We start from the raw sequence: 20,964 nt of genomic DNA on the forward strand, positions 1-20,964 counted from the left end.
GCCCGGAGCCCGCACCCGGCGGGTGTCTCCTCTGCGCTGCCCAGCAGCCGCTCGCACCAGCCATGGACTGCTACACGGCGAATTGGAACCCGCTTGGGGACTCTGCCTTTTACCGGTGAGCCGCCCCGCCTTCCCGCCCACGGCCCGACTTACCCCGCTGGCCCGCCGACCGGAGTCTCCGGGCGGAGCCGGCGGCGCGCGTCCCCGTCACTGTGGGCGCTGGGGTCCGCCCCTCGCCAGCTCTCCCCCCAGCGTCTACCACTTAACGCACCGCAGCCTAATGCCCAAGGGGCCGGGCCTTCCCCAAATCCAGGAAGGAAACTGAGGCAAGCACGGCGGTCGCAGAAGTAGAGCAGAGCCCAACGCTGAAGCCCAGATCTGTCAGCCTCCGGAAGGATGCTTCAGATCACGCTGAGGGAGGCGGCCTGCGGGTGACAAAGTGTTTAGTCTTCTGTGGGAAAGTGCTGCCAAAGGCCGACTACAGGGGCGCTCCGCGGGAGGCGGGATCGCAAGGCGGGCGGCGTGACAGCAAACCGAGGGTGGGAGAAGGGGCAAGTCTTTTGTGAATCCAGGGGCAGCGCGAGTGAGGACCCCCAGCTAGCGAACCCTCTCCTGCGAGTCGTAGAGTCCTAAACCATTGATATGAAGTGTCAACCGATCACTTCATTACCCCGATAACAAGTTTTCAATGGCGCCCCTTCTTTATAGGTTAAAATACAAACTCCTTCTATTGGAACGTCTGTACTTCAACCCCTATTTGTCTCCAGCTCCATTTGCCCGTCTCCTACCCAAGTCTCCTGTTCAGTTGCACAGAGTTGTAGGACCCCAAAACGCCGCCATGTTTCATTGCTCCCCATATTTGCACCAGCTTACAGTTCCTTCTGTTGGTACTGCCATTGCCCTCTTTATCTCACCGGAAAATTATTTGCTCATGTTTCAGGGCTTAGTTCAAGGTTTCTTTCGGAAACCTTTGCTGTTCCAGTCCCAATAGAGTCAGCTGGCTTTCTTGGGCCTCATTGGATCCGGTGTTACTTCTGTTATGAACGCAGAGTAGAGTAATGTTTACGTGGGTTTCTTATGGTATAAACTAAGTTCCTTGAGGGCCAAGACTATGTTTATCTCTTTATGTCCAATGCACCTTTAGAACAATGGCTGCTCTGTAGTAGTTGTCCCCCAAAGTTTTAAGAATCTTTTATTGATTGCAACTAAAGGTCAGAAGATACTGCATTAGGGTGGTATTTCAGTACAAAGTACCCTGTTATGTTAGTGAAACTCTATACCCTTTTTATTCACATGTGAAAAGTTTTCAGTGCAATTTTTGATAACACAAAATGTTAGCCCTTAATGCTTCCAAGATGGACAAATGCTTTGTGGCAATTTTTAGAGCTCTGATGCATTTGTTGTTTATTTATAATTCTTATTTCTTATAAATATGCATACGCAATGTGAAAAAAATGCAGAAATTTAATTAAGAAACAGTCAAGTCAGTAGGAAGTAACAAGGATTTCAACTGTTTTGGGGTTTTTTTTTGTGGAGAAGGGATGTCATTTGACAGAAGTAGCTATATGACTTCCTGTTGACACATATAGCATACACTTTTAAAAACATGAACTTGTATTACTTCTGAGAATACATATTGCCCACACAGGTTGGTTAAGTCAGAGACTGCTAAAGACCATGACGTTATTACCACAGAGCTCCTGTTTATCGCACAGAGTCTTAGCTTTGTTGATGTACCAGGAAAGTTTTAAATGAATGTAATCATTGAGTACATGCCACAGACATGACCTGTCTGGCCAGCCTCCTCTCCCCTGTGCTGTGCTGCTAGAAAGAGTAAAGGTCTGAGTCTTGCTGTGGAGGATATATGATTTTTGTTAATGGATGTTGAGCCATTCTGTGTACTAGACACTGTGTTAAGTACTATATGTATTAACTTCTTTGTTTCACGATCCCATGAGATAGTTATCATTAGCCCTATCTTACTGATGAGGAAACTGAGGCACAGAGAGATTAGGTAGACCCGTTACACAGCTAGTAAACGGTAGAGCCAGTCTTTGAATCCAGTCTTTTAGAACCTGTGTTAAACCATCAGGTTTTTTTTTTTTAATGTTTGTTTATTTTTGAGAGGGGGATAGAGAGAGAGAGAGAGAGAGAGAGACAGAATCTGAAGCAGGCTCCAGGCTCTGAGCTGTCAGCACAGAGCCTCACTCCCGGCTCGAACTCACAAACCTCAAGATCATGAGCTGAACCAAAGTCAGATACTTAACCAACTGAGCCACCCAGGCACTCCTTGGGTTTGTTTTGTTTTAACAGGAAAATATAACCGCATATTCTAGCTTCACTAGAATGGAATTTTTTTTTAAAGTTTTATTTAAGTAACCTCTGCACCCAATGTGGGACTCAAACTCATGACCCCAAGTTCAAGAGTTGCATGCTCTTGCAGTTGAGCCAGCCAGGCTCCCCAAAAGTGGAAATGTTTTAAAATGCAACTGTTTGGTTTTATTCATATTTGTGCATAGCCTTATGCCAGAACATGTTCCAGTGAGTGAATGAATGATAAGTGGCAGACATTGCATTTCAAGTCCTTTCTATAGGATAGGATTCTTTTGCATTGGAAGTAATGTTCTGGAAAGTTAACTGAATTTGGGAAGGCAAGGAGAGGGAATGGCTACTAGTTCTTACGGAGCTCCATAATTTTAGCCATTTTTATCCTAAAAACCAAACTTGGATTGATCCTGTTGATTAATTTTGCTCAACTCTTTACCAGACTCAGTGTGTATTGACCAAGTAAAAGACATAGACCCTGCCTACTCTTATGGAGCTTACAGCCAGCAGGAGAGACAGTTGATAACCATTAATGACTTCGTATTTGTTTAATCATAATCATTATAAAGAAGAGATATAGGGTCCTAAACTAGTATGTAGAATAGACTGGGAGGTTAGAGGTAAAGAAAACTTTCTGAAGGAGATAATAATTCCCCCATCCAGGGGATGAATAAGGGTGATGAAAAAGAGCATATACAAAGGCCCTGAGGCAGGAAAGAGCAGGACACTCTCAGTCATCTAAACAGAGAGCCAGAGTGGCTAGATTGCCACGGACGACGGTGTGTGTGTGTGTGTGTGTGTGTGTGTGTGTGTGTGTGTAACTTCTAGAGGCATTAGCGGGGACAAGTTAGAAGGGGCAAGCAAATATGGAGGCAAAGGAGACTGGTTAGGGGACTGGTGGAATAGACAAGGGAGAAGTTGATGCCACACCCTCGGCAGTATGGTGGAAATGGAGAGAAGGGGATGCATCAGATATTTAGGGGACAAAATCAAAGGAGATTGTGATGCATTGCACTCAGTAGGAAGGAGATAGAGCAAGAAATGAGGATGACTGGGGTGTGGGCTTAAGGTAATGAGAAGAGAAGAGTAAATTTTGTGTGGAAAGGGTTAGCTTCATTTTGGACACATTATTTCAGGTACTTTAGAAACAACACTTATGATAAGAGAAAGGAGGCAAGATACATTATGTATTCCTAAAACTTCTTAGAAGAGAGGTTGACTATTTAGTAGGATTGGGGGAAGGGGTTGTGACATGTAAACATGAACTTTTTTTTTTTTTAAGATTTTATCTTTTTGTAATCTCTATACCCAATGTGGAGCTTGAACTTAAAGCCTCTAAGATCAAGGGTCACGTGCTCTACCGACTGAGCCAGCCAGGTGCCCCTAAAACATGAACATTTAAAAAAATTGTGGTTAATATACACAATATAAAGTTTCCTGCCTTAACCATTCTAAAGTACAGTCCAGTAGTGTTAAGTATATTCATGTTGTGCAGTGAATTCCAGAACTTTTTCATTTTGCAAAATTGAAACTCTATAACCATTAAATAATAACTCCCCATTGACCCGTTCCCCCCCGCCCCGCCCCCAGCCCTGGTAGCCACCATTCTTGTTTCTATTTCTGTGAATTGGACTACTGTAGATAGCTCATATAAGTGGAATCATACAGTATTTGCCTTTTTGTGACTGGCTTATTTCACTTAGCATACTGTCCACAATACTTATCCATGTTGCAATTTGTGTCAAAATGTCATTCCTTTTTAAGGCTGAATAATATTCCGTAGTATGTATTTGTTTATGCATTTATCTGTCTTATACTTACTTCCACCTCGTGGTTGTAAATAATCGTGTTGTGAATAACGCTGCTAGGAACATGTGTGTGCAAATGTCCCTAGAGCCTGTTTTCAGTTCTTTTGGATACTGAATGGAACTGCGGATTACATGTAATCCTGTTTGTTTATTTATTTATTTATTTTTTGAGGAATTCTTGTACTGTTTTCCATGGCAGCTACACCGTTTTGCATTTCCAGCAACAATGGACAAGAGTTCTTTGGTAGTATTTATTTTTGTGGCCAATTGGAATCAAAGGATTTCAGGGGTGTTGGTGGGCTCTCTTTTGGGCCTGAGGATTTTGGAATAAATAGATTATTCCCCAAGGCTAGACCTGATGTGCCTCTTCCTCCCCAGTGTTCAATAGCCCAGCGGGGACCCTCCAGGCAAAGGCTGGAGATCATCTGTTTTCACACAGGGCTCTTCTCGCACCTTGGCAGACCATGCTTAGGATTGGAAACTTTCCAGGAGTTCAGCTGCACAGACACTGGGATTCCTCCAGTGCTTCCTGGAGGGGCTGGAACTGAGGCTGCAAGAGCTGCTAGGTTTAGTGACTTCCTGGTATTCGAACCCAGGGTCTGTTTACTGCTGCTGAGATTTCCCACTTCTGGATCCTGGGAGTAGAGGAGAGAGATGTGACTGGCCTTCCTCATTAAGGCTGTGACTGTCCTTACAAAAGTCCATACCCCTAGGCTTTTCTGAGAAGCCACCCTCCCTGCTGCCCTTCCCTCTGCCTATCCACACCCCATGCCACCCCATAGGCAAGACCTGAGTCATCTGACTGTCCCTGAGAAGCCGCCTTTACCTCGAAGCCTTGGGAGGTAGTCCATGTTTTGTTGTTCTTCACTCACTGACTCTTAATTCCTGTACCCTGTAGAGGAGCTCTGCCTCCTTCCCAGCCAGGTCTGTGCTGCTGCCAACCTCCTGAACCACATCCCTCACTGACTGATTGGACAGCTTCCTGGGTGACCTTCCAGGGTGACTTAAGTGGCCACCAGACTTCATAGTTCCATGAGTTCTTCTCAAGAGACTTTATGTACATTAGCCACCCTCCGCCTGGTGCCTGTGTTCTTCCAGAACTGCTTTGCCTCTGAAATATTCAATTCAGCAGTCCCCTCTATGACCATAAGCTCCTGTCCTCACTATACTCTGATGCCTCCTAATACACCTGTCCTTCAACTTCATTGGGACCCCTGTCCCTGGAACCCTCTGTCCTCTTTCGATCCATGTGCAGAGCCCCCTTCTATAAACGTGCCCCTCCCTGTCCAGCTTGGAGTACAGCCATGGTCAGTCATTTCAGTCTCTCACCTCTTCCCTGACAACCTTGTTCTTTCGTTCTTTGGCTGCACCTGTCTGGCACAGGGGCCCCTCCCAGTGCACCAACCCCTCACCATCTCTACCTGTGCCCAGGCTACTGAGTGATGCCAGGCAGGCCACAGACAGGCAGGGTGGGACTATGCAAATCGTGCCCACCAGCCTCAAGTGGCCCTCACGGTCCTCTTATGTGGGGTCAGCCTACACTCATCACAAGGGCTCTACTTTTCCCTTAAAAAATATTTTTAAATGTTTTATTTATTTCTGAGAGAGAGAGAGAGAGAGGCAGCATGAGCAGGGGAGGGTCAGAGAGAGAGGGAGACACAGAATCTGAAGCAGCCTCCAGGCTCTGAGCTAGCTGTCAGCACAGAGCCCGATGCGGGGCTCGAACCCACGAACTGTGAGATCATGACCTGAGCCAAAGTTGGACACTTAACCAACTGAGCCACCCAGGGATCCCTAAAAAAATTTTTTTTTGTTTATTTATTTTTGACAGAGAGAGAGAGAGAGAGAGAGAAAACGAGTGGGGGAGGGGCATAGAGAGAGGGAGACACAGAATCTGAAGCAGGCTCCAGGTTCTGAGCTGTTGGCACAGAGCCCAATGCAGAGCTCGAACCCACAAGCTGCAAGATCATGACTAGAGCTGAAATCGAACACTCAACAGACTGAACCACCCAGGTGCCCCTCTACTTTTCCTTTTAAAAGATTGCACAACAATTAAAATCATTTGGAAATATTGAAAATCATAGTCTTTTTGGTGCCTCTTCCCAACAGCTGACTTCACCTCATGCTTCCCAGAGGACTGGAAGTCATCACATGGAAGGGCTGAGACTTCCCCCGGCCAAACCTGCTAGCTGTCTTTCCTGACCCGGTGAGGAGACGTGCCTGTCTCCCTGCCTTCCCCGAAACCATGTGCCATCTGCCCACACCCTCCCTCAGCCACAGGGTTTCTCCAGCTGTTGTCCAGGACCCCCTGCTTCGAGATCACCTCAGATACTGGCTACATGGAGCTTCTATGGCCCAACCTACCCCATTATCTCTGGGGTGGGCACCGGAAGTGTGATCTGCATCTCCCCACCCCAACAAAAACTAAACTCCCCCATTCCACACGTCCCTCCTTCTCACCCCTTCTTTTGCCTCCCCGCTCTAGCCAAAGGTCTAAAGATTGCCATCTGTACTCGGTTCTGTTTTTTCTCTTCCCACTGACCATTCACTCTGTTCTTAGTGACCTTCTCTCACTTCAGTGGACAAATCTCAGGCCTCATCAGAGCTTCTTTACTCCCTGGATCACTGGTTAGAGACGAATCTTCACTTCTTTCTTGGAAATGCAATTTAACCTTTTACTATGAACATTTTCAAGTGTACAACAAAGTAGAATAGTAGAATCAACACCCAGCACCATCAGTTAGGCTTAAAAATTGTTATGTTACAATATTTGCTTCAGCAATTCGGAAGTTAAATATGTTGTGGGCATCTGAGTAGCTTAGTGGTTAAGCATCCAACTCTTGGTTTGGGCTCAGGTCATGAGCTCATGGTTGGTGGGTTCAAGGCCCCCATTCAGCTCCATGCTGGCAGTGTGAAGTTTGCTTGGGATTCTCTCTCCCTGCCTCTCTCTGCCTCTCCCATGCTCATGCGCTCTCTCTCAAAATAAAGAAATAAACTTTTTTTTAAAGCTCAAATATACATAAATGTAGTAAAAGTAATTTAGTGGACATCCATGTACTCATCATCTAGCTTCAACAGTTTGCTATTTTCTTTTCATTTGTTTCACTCCCCACCCCCCCGCTTTTATAATGTTTATTTATTTGAGAGAGAGAGACAGCATGAGCAAGGGGGAGGGGGGCAGAGAGAGACCGAGATACTGAATTCGAAACAGGCTCCAGGCTCTGAGCTGTGAGTACAGAGATGCAGAGCTCAAACCCTGCATGATCATGACCATGATCAAGCTGTGAGATCATGACCTGAGCTAAAGTCAGACGCTTAGCCCACTGAGCCACCCAGGTGCACTTACACACATCTTTTCTTTTTAAAAGCATTTTAAAAATATTTTCATTTACTTTAGAGAGAAAGAGAGAGCGTGAGTGTGGAAGGGGCAGAGAGAGGGAGACACAGAACCCAAAGCAGGCTCCAGTCTCTGAGCTGTCAGCACTGAACCCAACGCAGGGCTCAAACTTATGAACTGCGAGACCATGACCTGAGCTGAAGTCAGACCCTTAATTGACAGAGCCACCCAGGCATGTGTAGGCACGTCTTTTTAATCAAATACTTTTTCTGTTATTTACAGACATAACTTCAATGTGCATTACTTTTTAAAAAATGACAATTTTTTTTCCTATGAAAATGCAGTCTTTCCTATGAAAGTGCAATACTATTTCACACCTAACAAAATTAACATTTAAAATCATATAACAACCAGTCTGTATTCAGACTTACCCAATTATCTTCAAAGTGTCTATGTTTTTAGTTAAAAAAAAAAAGTTTTTTTAATGTTTTTATTTTAGAGAGAGAGACAGAGACAGAACGTGAGTGGGGGAGGGGCAGAAAGAGAGGCAGAATCTGAAGCCGACTCCAGGCTCTGAGCTGTCAGCACAGAGCCTGACATGGGGCTCGAACTCACGAACTATGAGATTATGACCTGAGCCGAAGTCAGACATTCTACCTACTAAGCCATCCAGGCGCCCCCCAAAGTGTCTTTTTATAACCGGTTTGTTCAAATCAAGGCCTAAACTGGAATTACTTATATGCTTACCTGTCTTAATTAAGTCTTTCATAAACTTGAACATTATTGTCCCCATTCCCACCCTTACCATTTGTTTTCATGACATGGACTTATTTAAGAGACCATTGGGTTTATCTGGATTTGTCCCTTGGCTTCCTTGTGGTGCCTTTGAACTTGAACTTTGTAATCTATAGTCTGAATTTCCTGAAATTATGTTTTAGATCTAGAGGCTTGAATAGGTTCAGGTTGAACATTTTGGGCAGAAACATTTCATAGGCGATGCTGTGGTTTTTATGCTGCGTGAAATCTGGAGACCTCATTACATCAGATTGTCCGCTCTGAGTGAAGTTGAGATTGACCGGTGGGTTCAGACGCCGATGGCCACATCCCTTGCAAAGTCATACATAATCAGCTTGCAGGCTGGTCCCCCCAGGAATGGTGCCATATTGGGATCAGATAGCAGTCTCTGCTGTGGGCAGATTAGCCACTCCACAGTAGTGTTAGCCAGCTCAGCCTTGGGTAAGGAGGCTTCCAAGACACCTACCCCTAGTGAGGTTACCATAGGGGTTTCCAGCAGCCAAAGGCTAGTCTCCCTGGACACAGGAAGGCAACCTGCTTCCACCGTTCACAGGTTTCAGGATCCAGTTCTTTTCCTCATCAGTGCCATTAATTTTCACACGAGAAATAGTGTGCTGGTGAATTCAACTATTATGATTTAACAACCCACACAATTAAATTTTGTGCTTGATTTTTAGCAGTAAGAGGCTCTGTGGCCACAACAAAGAAGAGATTCTGTTAGGGCTGTAATGGAGGCTTTCTGCTTCTCAGACCATGACTTGAGCTAAAAGTTAATGGGCCCAAACTTGTCATTTTCTCTTTGTAAATGTTCAAGTGCACTCAAAATAATCTGTCCCCATCCCAAGCCCTTATAAACACCATTATTGCCATACATCTGGGCACAGAAGTCACCCCAGCTGGGACACTTAAACTGAGAGAGTTTAGTAAACATGAAGAATTATTAAACTGTGATGAAAGTAAATATAAGATAAAAGCAAGTTTTGTATGATCACATAGGGCTGATGGAGAGTTCCCAAGGAATGACAGACTTGGAAGGGAAGCCCCTCCTCAGGCTAGAGTTCAGATCTTGCTGGAGAAAATAACAATTGCAGCCCACTGGAGAGTAGAGGAGTTCACTGGTTTGCCTGGGCCAGGGCCAGTCCCCAGTTGCTGGGCAAGCAAGAAGCAACACTCTGGAGTTCAGAAGGTAGGGGGACACAGGCGAGCTGCAGCTGGTGGCCAAGCGTGTGGGCACGGGATGGAATAGTAGTAATGGTGCAGAGGCAGCCGGGAGCAAGTGGTGTCTGTAAGCTGAGCCACAAGCAGTGGTTGGGTGCGCAGGTGTGCAGAGGGGGTCAGTGGAAACACAAGGGCACATGCAGGGTAGCCAGTGGACAGGCAGGCACCTTGGCAGCAGAGGAAGTAGAGCCTGGTATGGGCAGGAGGCTAGGAGTGTGGTGATTCTGGGAAGGTGATTCTAGGTGAACTCCGACTGGAAGCAGTCAGAGGGCCGGTTCCTTGAGCAGCATCCTTCCAAGCGCCCTCTACTGGGAGAGACGAAGATCACACCATGAAGGAGAAATACATCAAGAAATGCAGTCTGTTCTCACAGAACAGTTTTGGAGGATGAATTTGGAGCTAAGTGGCAATAAACTGATAACCGGCGTGCTAGGTCCGTGTGAACATCTATTTTCCCATCAGATTTTCATGGGATGGTTTTAGTAACAAAATGTCAAAAAGTGCATATGGGTTATCAAAAATGCAAATAATGCAAAAGTCTAAAAATTGTCAGTCCCCCAACATCCCTCCTTCATTCACCACCCTCCCCACAGGCACACACTGTCTCTGGCTGGATTCAGCTTCGTGTCTCTGAGCGTTTTTCCATGTATTTACACACTTACATGTAATTGTATGTAAATATGCTTGTCAGAAGTATGCACTCAGTTTTTGTATAAAATAAATAGGTTACTATGGTTCCTACTGAGCTGCACCTTACTTTTGCTGTTATTTCACAGGACATCTAGAAATCACTCATGTCAGTACACAGACTCAGCTTATCGATGGCCACATAATATTTCCCAGGATAGGGACTCCCATAGTTTATTTAACTGGCGCGGTACTGAAGGGGGATTTTCAAGGGTTTGGGGGAGGACTCAAAGGTCACTTGACTCTTATGTATTTTTAATATACAGAATCTTAATTTTTATGTAATAAAATCTATCATTCTTTTCCTTGATAATTTCTAGGTTTTGTGTCTTGCACTGAAAGACTTTGCCATAGTTCACATTATAAAAATATTAGCTCATATTTTCTCAAGGTTTTTATGTTTAGTTTTTAAATATTTTCACATAGAATGGTATGATCATAGCTCTTGACCATTTTTATTTTCTTTTGGTTTTATGTTCATTTTTGAAAATGACTCAGAGCCTTTTGTATTTTTAAGAAAAGTACCTCTTTTCCACATGTGTCACAGACATTTCCCCCTTTTCATCATTTGTCTTCGTAGTTTGTCTTTGGTGGATTTTTTTTAATCTATAAAAGTTTTTTAATGTTAATCATTTTAATAAATAACCATTCAAGTGATTTAAAAACTCAAAAGTCCCATTTCCATCCCTGCCCCTATTCAACTAGATTCCACCCCCTCACCTACCAGTAACCAGTTACTAGACTCTTAGAAGTCTTTTTAGAATTTCTTTTTTTTTCCCCAAATAGAAGCAAATACAAAACATATGTATTGTTTTTATCCCTTTTTATATAGAAATTTACAGAAGTCCTTGTTATTTAGACTCATTTGTTTTTCTTTTTTTTTGTGACTTCTGGGTTATGTATCATGCTTAGAAATTGTTTCTATTTTGAGAGTGTAAAAATAGCCAAGATTTGTTCTGATATGGCTTTATTTTTTTTTAACATTCAAATTTTGAATTCCATCTGGAAAATATTGCATTGTAGAGATTAAGTAATGAAATAGTGTTCATGGCAATTCTTTCCATATGGCCCATTGTCTCATTTCAAGTATCAATTTGCAACAATTTGAAATGCCATCTCTATTACATGCTCAATGCCCAGTTCTTTTTCTGGACTCTTTACTCTTCCATCAATCTATTTGCTTATTCCTGTGCCAAAACAACAGTTCTAATCAACTTTAGTTTTATATAGTGTATTTGATATCTGATATATATCTGTTCTTTTATTCTCAAAATATTTTAAAATATTTTCCAGCATCTTCTGTTTAAGATATTTTTTTCTGCAAATGAGTTTTAGAATCAGTTTGCTCTCCCAGCCCCCCCAAAATTGGAAGTGATTTTTTATTGGAATTCTTGTGTATTCATAGATCATTCTGGAATGTTTCTTCATGTCTTCTATGTCCTTTGCTTTTTTTTTAACTTTAGTTTTTGCTTTCAAGTTTTTATTTAAATTCCAGTTCATTAACATACAGTGTCATATTAGTTTCAGATGGAGCATTCAGTGATGGATCACTTACATACAGCACCCAGTGCTCATCACAGCAAGTGCCCTCCTCAGTGCCCATCACCTATTTCACCCATTCCCCTGCCCACCTTCCCTCCAGTGACTCTGTTTGTCCTCTGTAGTTAAGAGTCTTATTTCCTAGTTTGCTTCTCTTTTTTTCCCCCCTATGATTTTATTTTGTAAAAATTTTTATTAGGTTTATTCTTGCCTATTGTCATTTTATTGCTGTCATGATTAGGATTTTTTAGAGTTATATTTCTAATTGATTCTTGCCATGATATAGAAAAGTTATTGGTATAGAAAATATATAGGTTTTTGTTGATTGCCCTACTGAGCTCTTTTGTTCATTATTCCATAGACTGCTTTGGATTTTCTTTTCTCTTTTTCTTTCTTTTTTTCTTTTTTGAGAAAGAGAGAATCCCATGAGGCAGAGAGAGATGGCGGGCTAGGGCTGAGGGGGGGGGGGAGAGAGAGAAGCATGGTTCACTCGAAGCTGGGCTCATGTTTTTACCCAAAGTGGAGCACGTGTTCACCTGAAGTGGGGCTCGAGTCATCTGATGCGGGACTCGAACTCACGAACCGCGAGATCATGACCTGTGCTAAAGTCAGATGCTTAACCAACTGAGCCACCCACGTGCCCTGCCTTGGATTTTCTAAGTAGACAATCACATTATTTGTGAATAGAGCAAACTCACTCCTTCTCCAAAATATAAACTTCTCTTTTTTTATTTCTTAAGTTATTTTGGCTAGAATCCCAAAAAGAATGTCAGATAGAAAATAATGGTAGGCATCTTTCTGATTCTTATCAGGATGACGCTGGAAATGATACTGTAGGAAACACTCCCCTTAAATACTGCCGCCTTTTGGTTTCCTGGGATAGCGCTCATTCCTTCCTTGTCCCCTTGTCCCCACCTTGAGCCATCAAATGACAGCATGTGTCGGGTGTCCCACACTGTCTTCACACAGTGTGCCCTTGGTGACCCTCACATCTCAGATTGCAGCCATCTCCTGTGGGCTTGTGATTTTTGTTGCCTCCCATAAACTGAGCGTTCAGAGACTGACGTCTACCCAGGGCTCTGTCCCCAGCTCTGGACTCACCGGAGAGCTCCTCTTGGATTTCTCTCAGCCAGTGCTAACTCAGTGACTCTAAAACTGAGTTCGTTATCAGTAAGTGTTGAGCTGGACCCCTGGCTGTAAAGCCCACAACCTGACTTGGTGTTAAGAACCAGACATAGGGGCACCTGGGTCGCTCAGTTGGTTAAGCGGGCCACTTCGGCTCAGGTCATGATCTCACGGCTCGTGGGTTCGAGCCCCGCATCATGCTCTGTGCTGACACCTCAGAGTCGCGAGCCTGCTTCAGATTCTGTGTCTCCTTCTCTCTCTGCCCCTCCCTCACTTGTATTCTGTCTCTCTCTCAAAAAAATAAATAAACATTAAAAAAAAAAAAACAGACATAGAAGAAAGTCTGCCTGCCCTGAGAGGCCCTCTTAGAGGGTCTTATTTCCTGCTAATGCAGGCCCAAAGCCAGCCACCCCACCCTAGTCCTCTCTTAGTTTACCTAGCCCTACCTGGTTTTCGGTTGCACAGCCAGCCTCTTGTGCTAGGAGCTCCTGCCATCCTCAGACAAATGCCCCAAGCACCACATCCTGCCCTGCCACCGCCCCCTGCTCCCTCACCTGCTGGTCTTACGTGTGCATGTGGTCAGTGGCTCTAGCTGTTTCTAGGCATCACTCTCTCCCACCTGTGGGGGGGGGGGCCTCAGCTGCCTTGTGAAGGGCAAATGGAGGTTTTAGGGGTTCTTCTGGGGCTCGCTCCCATCTGGACGTGGGGTCACGAGGAGGCTAATCTCTGCTTGCTCTGCATGGGCAGGAAATATGAGCTGTACAGCATGGACTGGGACCTGAAGGAGGAGCTCAGGGACTGCCTGGTAGCTGCTGCGCCCTACGGGGGCCCCATTGGTATGTCACCCCTCTGCCACTGCATGCTCTGGGACCTTAGGGTGGACTCAAGGTCCATGATTCTTGGGGGCCTTGCTGTCAGGTGGTTCTTGCTGATGTGTGCCACTCTGATTCCCCCCACCTCTCACCCCCCTGCTGAGATGCTTTGAATTTTGGTTCTCCTGAAGCCTGCTTTGTATGGGGTGGGCCTGGGGAGCTGGACAGAAAATCTCTTCTTAAACCGCAGCACTGTTGAGGAACCCATGGCGGAAGGAGAAGGCTGCCAGCGTACGGCCAGTGCTTGAGATCTATTCTGCTTCCGGCCTGCCTCTGGCCAGCCTGCTGGTGAGCACGCCTGACCTGCCTTGGGGCTAGGCCGGGTCTGTGCCCAAGGGCAGCCTAAGGAACCTCCCTGTCCTCTGCAGTGGAAGAGCGGGCCCGTGGTGTCCCTAGGCTGGTCAGCTGAGGAGGAGCTGCTGTGTGTGCAGGAAGATGGCGCAGTGCTGGTGTATGGGCTTCATGGCGATTTCCGGAGACACTTCAGCATGGGCAATGTAGGGGCCACAGGGGGCTGGGGAAGGGGAGGGAGTCTGGGACTCTGTGGCTCCCTCAACTCTCGGCCCCTCTCCCCAGGAGGTGCTCCAGAACCGGGTTCTAGATGCCCGGATCTTCCACACAGAGTTTGGTTCGGGGGTGGCCATCCTCACCGGTGCCCACCGCTTTACTCTCAGCGCCAACGTCAGTGATCTCAAACTCCGCCGGATGCCAGAGGTGCCAGGTGAGCCCTGACATCCCTGAGACAGCCATTCAGTGCCCACAGATGTGCCTCCAGACTCTGTGCCAACAGAGGCAGAGGTCGTGCGCTCTGGTCATCCTGAAGCTGTCCCTTCTCCGGTCACAGGGCTGCAGAGCGCACCTTCGTGCTGGACCACACTCTGCCAGGACCGAGTTGCACACATTCTCCTGGCTGTGGGGCCTGATCTTTACCTCCTGGACCAGTCAGCGTGCTCCGCAGTGGTGAGGGCCCGGGGTGCGAGGGAAATGAAAGGGGCAAGGGAGGCAGTGGGGAAGCTCTGAGAAGTCACCTGGTGTCCTCCGCGGCCTGCCGCAGACGCCCTCTGGCCTGGCGCCAGGAGTGAGCAGCTTCCTGCAAATGGCTGTCTCCTTCACCTGCCGGCACCTGGCGCTCTTCACGGACACAGGCTACATCTGGATGGGGACAGCGTCACTCAAGGTGTGATCCCGGGATGACACGGAGCGCCCTGCCTTGTCCAGGAATGATCTGCTAGGGGTAGGGTTGGGGCTTTTCAACCAGACTGGTAACTACTGAGACAAGGCCGTGGTGTGTCCTGTACCCTTTCAGGAGAAGCTGTGTGAGTTCAACTGTAACATCCGGGCACCCCCGAAGCAGATGGTCTGGTGAGGATGGGGGTGTCATGCTGGGGGTGGGCACAGCCTTGTTTCCTGGAACTGCTTGATTCATCCTGTCCCCTGGCCAAACCAGGTGGAGCTTGCCTCTTATTTTCTCTGCCACGGCATACCTGAGGGAACCCCTCCCTCCCCCCCCCCCCCGTGGGCCCCAGATACCCCTGGGAGCTGACAGCACGGGGGGAGAGGGCAGCAGATGTCAGAGAAGGGGATAAGGGGTAGCATATATGTGCAGGGCTGTCCCAAGGCAAAGTGATGTAAGCGGTGATGTGGGAGAATGGGAGAGGTGGCTGTGGGCCCGATGTCCTGTGTCCCAGACACGTGTGTGATGCTGCCCACAGGTGCAGCCGCCCTCGCAGCAAAGAGAGGGCCGTTGTGGTGGCTTGGGAGAGGCGGCTAATGGTGGTGGGTGATGCGCCTGAGAGCATCCAGTATCCTTGGAGGGCTGTGGGGCCGGAGGGGGAAGGGGAAGAGGGAGGTTCACCTGCCCCACCCCCTTTCCGGATGCTCTTGGAAACCTTGACCAAGCTCAGGTTTGTGCTGGATGAAGACTCCTATTTGGTGCCTGAGCTGGATGGGGTCCGCATCTTCTCTCGGAGCACCCACGAGTTCCTACATGAGGTTCCAGGTGAGGCCCTCACAAGGGCACCAGGTGACCCAGGGCAGGATCAGGGCATTGAGGCAGTGCTGAGGATTCCCTGCCCCACTAACCCTCACTGTCTCCCTCCCATAGTGGCCAGCGAAGAGATCTTCAAAATTGCCTCGATGGCTCCTGGAGCACTGTTGTTGGAGGCCCAGAAAGAGTATGAGGTAAAGCCCTGGGCTTCTTCCTGGGCCCCAGGATCTTCTTCTTTCCCTTCCTAATTGGCTCAGCCCTGTGCCCCTACCTGGTCATGGTGGACTCAGCCAGGTGCTGCCTTGTCAAGAGAGGAGTCTGGACTGGATGCTGGGCTGGAGAGAGCCGGCTCGGGTGCACTGAAGTGACATGGTGTCCCCCATGTGGCGATGGGGAGAGGCAGGGAGCCCTTACTATCCCCAGCCCAGGCACAAGTCAGGGCTACTATCCGGGCCCCTCACCGGCAGTTGTGGGCTGATATGGGGGGGATGGACGGGCACCTCAGGTAGACCGTGGGCTGAGGGGTTTTGGGCTTCGGCCTCTGCGGCCTCTCCAAACCAGCCCATTTGAAGTACAGTCCAAAGGGGTGGGGGACCAGTCATGGGGTGTTCTCTGACATGGCACACCATCCCTGTACCCTCCTCCCACCCCCCAGAAGGAGAGCCAGAAGGCAGATGAGTACCTCCGGGAGATCCAGGAGCTGGGGCAGCTGACCCAGGCCGTGCAGCAGTGCATCGAAGCTGCGGGACATGAGCACCGGCCAGACATGCAGAAGAGCCTGCTCAGGGTTGGCCTGGACAGCGGGGCTGGGGGCCGTGGGTGCTGGGCAGGGGATGCGCTGGCAGGAGGGGTGTGGGGGGTAAGATCTCCTCTCTTGACCTCTGGCTCTTCTCAGGCGGCCTCCTTTGGGAAGTGTTTCCTCGACAGATTTCCACCTGACAGCTTCGTGCGCATGTGTCAGGACCTGCGTGTACTCAATGCCATCCGAGACTATCACATTGGGATCCCCCTCACTTACAGCCAGTATCCTCAAGCGAGTTACAAGGATGTTTACCGCAGGGTGGTGGCGGGGGCAGGGTTGGGGGGGCTGAAGATGCTTCCTCAAAGTCCTTGGCAAATAAGGTTTATCTCCCATCTGAGTCCTTAACCAAGTGATATACAGGTATAAGCAACTCACCATCCAGGTGCTGCTGGACAGGTACAGCAGACCCCAGGGTTCTGGGCGGAGGGCTGTGTGTGGGCCGGCATCACAGCCCCTCCTGGGTTCTTGTGATCACTGCTCCTCACCCATTTCTCTACCATCTGGGAGGCCCGAATCACAGGCTGGGGCCACTCTGCCCTCTCTTTCTATCCCACCTCACCCTCGTACCCTTTACCCCCTTGCCTGCCAGGCTTGTGTTGCGGAGGCTTTACCCTCTGGCAATCCAGATTTGTGAGTACCTGCGCCTTCCTGAAGTGCAGGGCGTCAGCAGGATCCTGGCCCACTGGGCCTGCTACAAGGTAAGGATGTAGGGTGGGGTTCAAGGGCATTTAGGGGATTCCAGGCCCTGATGAGGTATAGGAAATGTGAAGTGTAGAGCTGAAGGGGTAGGTCTTGATTGAGAGCAAGTGGGAGCGTGGGATGAAGGCTGAGATCTTGGTAGGTGTGACCACCCCCTCTATCTGCAGGTGCAACAGAAGGATGTGTCCGATGAGGATGTTGCTCGGGCCATTAACCAGAAGCTGGGGGACACGCCTGGCGTCTCTTACTCTGACATTGCTGCGCGGGCCTATGGCTGTGGCCGCACAGAGCTGGCCATCAAGGTGTGGGCTCCCGGCCCTGTCAAGATGCTTTGATGCTGGTATTAGAGGCCCCAGGCCAGCTGTCCTTCTCTGTGTGCCTTTCTCCCCACCCCACAGCTGCTGGAGTATGAGCCGCGCTCTGGGGAGCAGGTACCCCTTCTCCTAAAGATGAAGAGGAGCAAACTGGCACTGAGCAAGGCCATTGAGAGTGGGGACACTGATCTGGGTGAGCAGGGTTTGGAGCAGGGCCAGGCTGGGGCCCTTGGGCTAAGCAAGGGGCCAGGCTGGAGTCCCTGCACCACCTTATTGTCCCTTAGTGTTCACGGTGTTGCTGCACCTGAAGAATGAGCTAAATCGAGGAGATTTTTTCATGACTCTTCGGAACCAGCCCATGGCCCTCAGTTTGTACCGACAGGTGTGTGCCCTGGGCAGGGGTGGAGCTGGAGCCTCTCGAGCCCCTGGGTTGGCCTTGCTGACCGCCTGCCTGTTCGTGGCCCTAGTTCTGTAAGCATCAGGAGCTAGAGACGCTGAAGGACCTTTACAATCAGGATGACAACCACCAGGAGCTGGGCAGCTTCCACATCCGAGCCAGCTATGCCGCAGAGGAGGTCTGGGGTCCCTGGGCCGGGTTGTTGGTCAGGTTACTTCTCCAGGGATCTAGGCCTCCCGGTATGCACCCCATCTGGCCCTCAGTGCTGTGGGAGGGTCTGGGAAGACATGAGGCCAGGATGGTGTTTGGTCCCAGAGGAGCTAGCCTCCCCACTTGGGGACACCGGAGTGGGGCACCCAGAGAGTGAGGCTGGCCCTGGCAACCCTGGGCACAGGGACCGGGGAGAGAAGTGTGGCCCGAGTGATGATGGCTGATTTCCTTTGTGCTATGAGCTCAGGCTCCCCTTCTTGCTCCTGCAGCGTATCGAGGGGCGAGTTGCAGCTCTGCAGACAGCAGCTGACGCCTTCTACAAAGCCAAGAACGAGTTTGCAGCCAAGGTTTGGCTTACTTTTTTCTCTCTTTTTGTTTTTATGTTTATTTATTTATTTTTCAGAGAGAGGGGGAGAGAGAGAGAGACAGAGGGAGAGGGAGCATGTGCGAGTAGAGGGGGACAGAGAAAGAAACAGAGAATCTCAATCAAGCTTTGCACTGCCAGTGCAGAGGCTGATGCGAGGCTCGAACTCATGAGCCATGAGATAGTGACCTGAGCCAAAATCAAGAGTCGGATGCTTAACTGACTGAGCCACCCAGGTGCCCCTACTTCCTCTTTTCTAAGAACCACCTCTCCTTCCCTCCCGGTCTTTCCTCCTTGTCCCTGTCATCCCCATCCTGCTTCATCTCTGTCCCAGGCCACAGAGGATCAGATGAGGCTCCTACGGCTGCAGCGACGCCTAGAAGACGAGCTGGGGGGCCGGTTCCTGGACCTGTCTCTGCATGACACGGTCACTACTCTCATCCTCGGAGGCCACAACAAACGCGCAGAGCAGCTGGCGCGTGACTTCCGCATTCCTGACAAGAGGTAGGTTCGGGCAGCCGGCCGCAGGAGGTCCTGGAAGTGCCAGCCCTTCTGCAGTACCTCCAAGCTCAGCTTCCCCGCAGGCTCTGGTGGCTGAAGCTGACGGCCCTGGCAGATCTGGAAGACTGGGAGGAGCTAGAGAAGTTTTCAAAGAGCAAGAAATCACCCATCGGCTACCTGGTGAGCCATGGGCCCTCCCTGTGGCCCACCGCCAGGGCGAGTCGTCCTGGGGAGAGGACCAGGCCCAGAGTGAGGCAGGCAGTTGGCCCCTGCGTGCCTCTGTTCAGCTGTCCCATGTAGTCAGCAGGTGCCTCCCGTGTCCGCACACTTGTGGGCCAGGTCTGTGGGAGAGCGGGCCCAGTTAGGCCTCAGATGTTGATGGGAGAAGGAATGCGCTGCTTGCCCCAAGGAGGCCCACAGCCCACACCATGTGCCTGAGGGAAAGGCTTGTTTGAGCGGGGGGGGGGGGGGTGGTCACTGGGAGGGCCTGTCTGGGAGGCAGTTGGAGGACACCGAGGAGGTTTGTTTTCCATGGCGGGTGGATCAGTAGGTGGGATGAGGGCAGCCATGAGAGAAAACACAGGCCCTGAGAAGTCAAGAGACTTCTGTTGGGAGAGGGTAGCAGCAGATGGTGGAGTGGCCACATAGGCATAAACTGGTCTCGAGGCACTAACAGATCTGTGGTTTAGTGGTTTCTGCCCTGAGGATGTTGAGATCACAACTGTTGCATCCGTCGGGGAGGGGGAGGGATGGGCTTATATATACCTGAGGATGTATGAGATGCATGGGGACAATTGTCCTTTGAACTTTTGCTCATAAGAGAGAGGATAGGAAGGCTCTGCCTTATCTTCTCCTTCCACCACTTCCTCTCTTTAGCCCTTTGTCGAGATCTGCATGAAGCAACACAACAAATATGAGGCCAAGAAGTATGCCTCCCGTGTGGGTCCGGAGCAGAAGGTCAAGGCCTTGCTTCTCGTTGGGTGTGTCATCTGAGAGCCCTGTGGGTGCTGGGTGGCTGAGGCAGTGGGCTGACGAGGGGCATGGTTTGTGCCCTTGGGCAGACCGACACCCTCTCTTGTCCTGCTCACCACCACAGGGATGTGGCTCAGGCTGCAGACGTGGCCATCGAGCACAGGAACGAAGCAGAGCTGAGCCTCGTATTATCCCACTGCACTGGAGCCACAGACGGGGCCACGGCTGACAAAATTCAGCGGGCTAGGGCACAAGCCCAGAAGAAGTGAAGGGCTCACCCCGCACACCTCCCTGAGCTCTAGGCTCGGCCGAAGTGTCACTGCACATCCTGCTTCTCTCTCAGGGCTAAGCCGAGGAGCTGGGGTGGGGTGGGGTGGTCGCCGGGGGTCTGGTTGTAAATAAAGGTGGGACATTTTCTTTTTTTTTCTTTAAAAAAATTTTTTTCAACTTTTATTCATTTCTATGAGAGATAGAGTGCAAGTGGGGGAGGGGCAGAGAGGGAGAGACAGAATCTGAGGCAGGCTTCAGGCTCCAAGCTGTCAACACAGAGCCTGACGCGGGGCTCGAACCCACAAACTATGAGATCGTGACCTGAGCCGAAGTCAGACACTCAACCGACTGAGCCATCCAGGCGGCCCAAGTTGGGACATTTTCGAGTGCTTGTCATATGTAGTCCAGCCTAAGTGAAAGCATGCTGGAGGCAGAACCATCCAGATACCTCAGCATAACCCCGTGTGTTTGATTATTTTGGGGCTGAAGGGGGTGCTCTTCAGCGACATAAGAGACCTGCCCCTCTCCACCACTACAGAAGAAAGCCCCCCTCAAGCTCACAGCCCTTAGGAAGCTTACGGGGAGCTGTGCAAAGCTCAAGCAACAGTGCATCGAAAGCCAGGCTGATAAGTGTTACATACATACACATAAGAACCATGCCAAACATTTCACCATTGCTGTTTATTCACAAGACCTCCCTATGAGATAGGTAACCGCCCCATTTTACAGAAGAAGAAACTGA

General features: G+C 49.2%; 1 protein-coding gene across 2 annotated transcripts; it reads left to right on the forward strand.

Moving 5' to 3' along the window:
- On the forward strand, positions 1 to 20,356 carry VPS16 (VPS16 core subunit of CORVET and HOPS complexes). Of its 2 annotated transcripts, XM_039224244.1 has the most exons (24): positions 1 to 115; positions 13,582 to 13,670; positions 13,897 to 13,994; positions 14,075 to 14,203; positions 14,283 to 14,427; positions 14,551 to 14,666; positions 14,761 to 14,883; positions 15,013 to 15,068; positions 15,419 to 15,508; positions 15,611 to 15,705; positions 15,811 to 15,887; positions 16,349 to 16,480; positions 16,589 to 16,716; positions 16,856 to 16,891; positions 17,085 to 17,193; positions 17,362 to 17,496; positions 17,593 to 17,701; positions 17,793 to 17,890; positions 17,976 to 18,083; positions 18,385 to 18,462; positions 18,814 to 18,983; positions 19,064 to 19,160; positions 19,857 to 19,960; positions 20,077 to 20,356. In XM_039224244.1, the coding sequence occupies exons 1-24, from the start codon at positions 63 to 65 to the stop codon at positions 20,219 to 20,221; spliced, it is 2,520 nt and encodes an 839-aa protein (XP_039080175.1). In that variant the 5' UTR covers positions 1 to 62; the 3' UTR covers positions 20,222 to 20,356. The 2 variants fall into 2 exon arrangements, with proteins under 2 accessions (XP_039080175.1, XP_039080180.1); XM_039224249.1 differs by lacking the exon at positions 14,761 to 14,883.
- The last annotated feature ends 608 nt before the right edge of the window (positions 20,357 to 20,964 follow it).

This window comes from Hyaena hyaena, unplaced genomic scaffold, assembly GCF_003009895.1.
Source record: "Hyaena hyaena isolate Hyena2069 unplaced genomic scaffold, ASM300989v1 scaffold_16, whole genome shotgun sequence".
Lineage (NCBI taxonomy): Eukaryota > Metazoa > Chordata > Mammalia > Carnivora > Hyaenidae > Hyaena > Hyaena hyaena.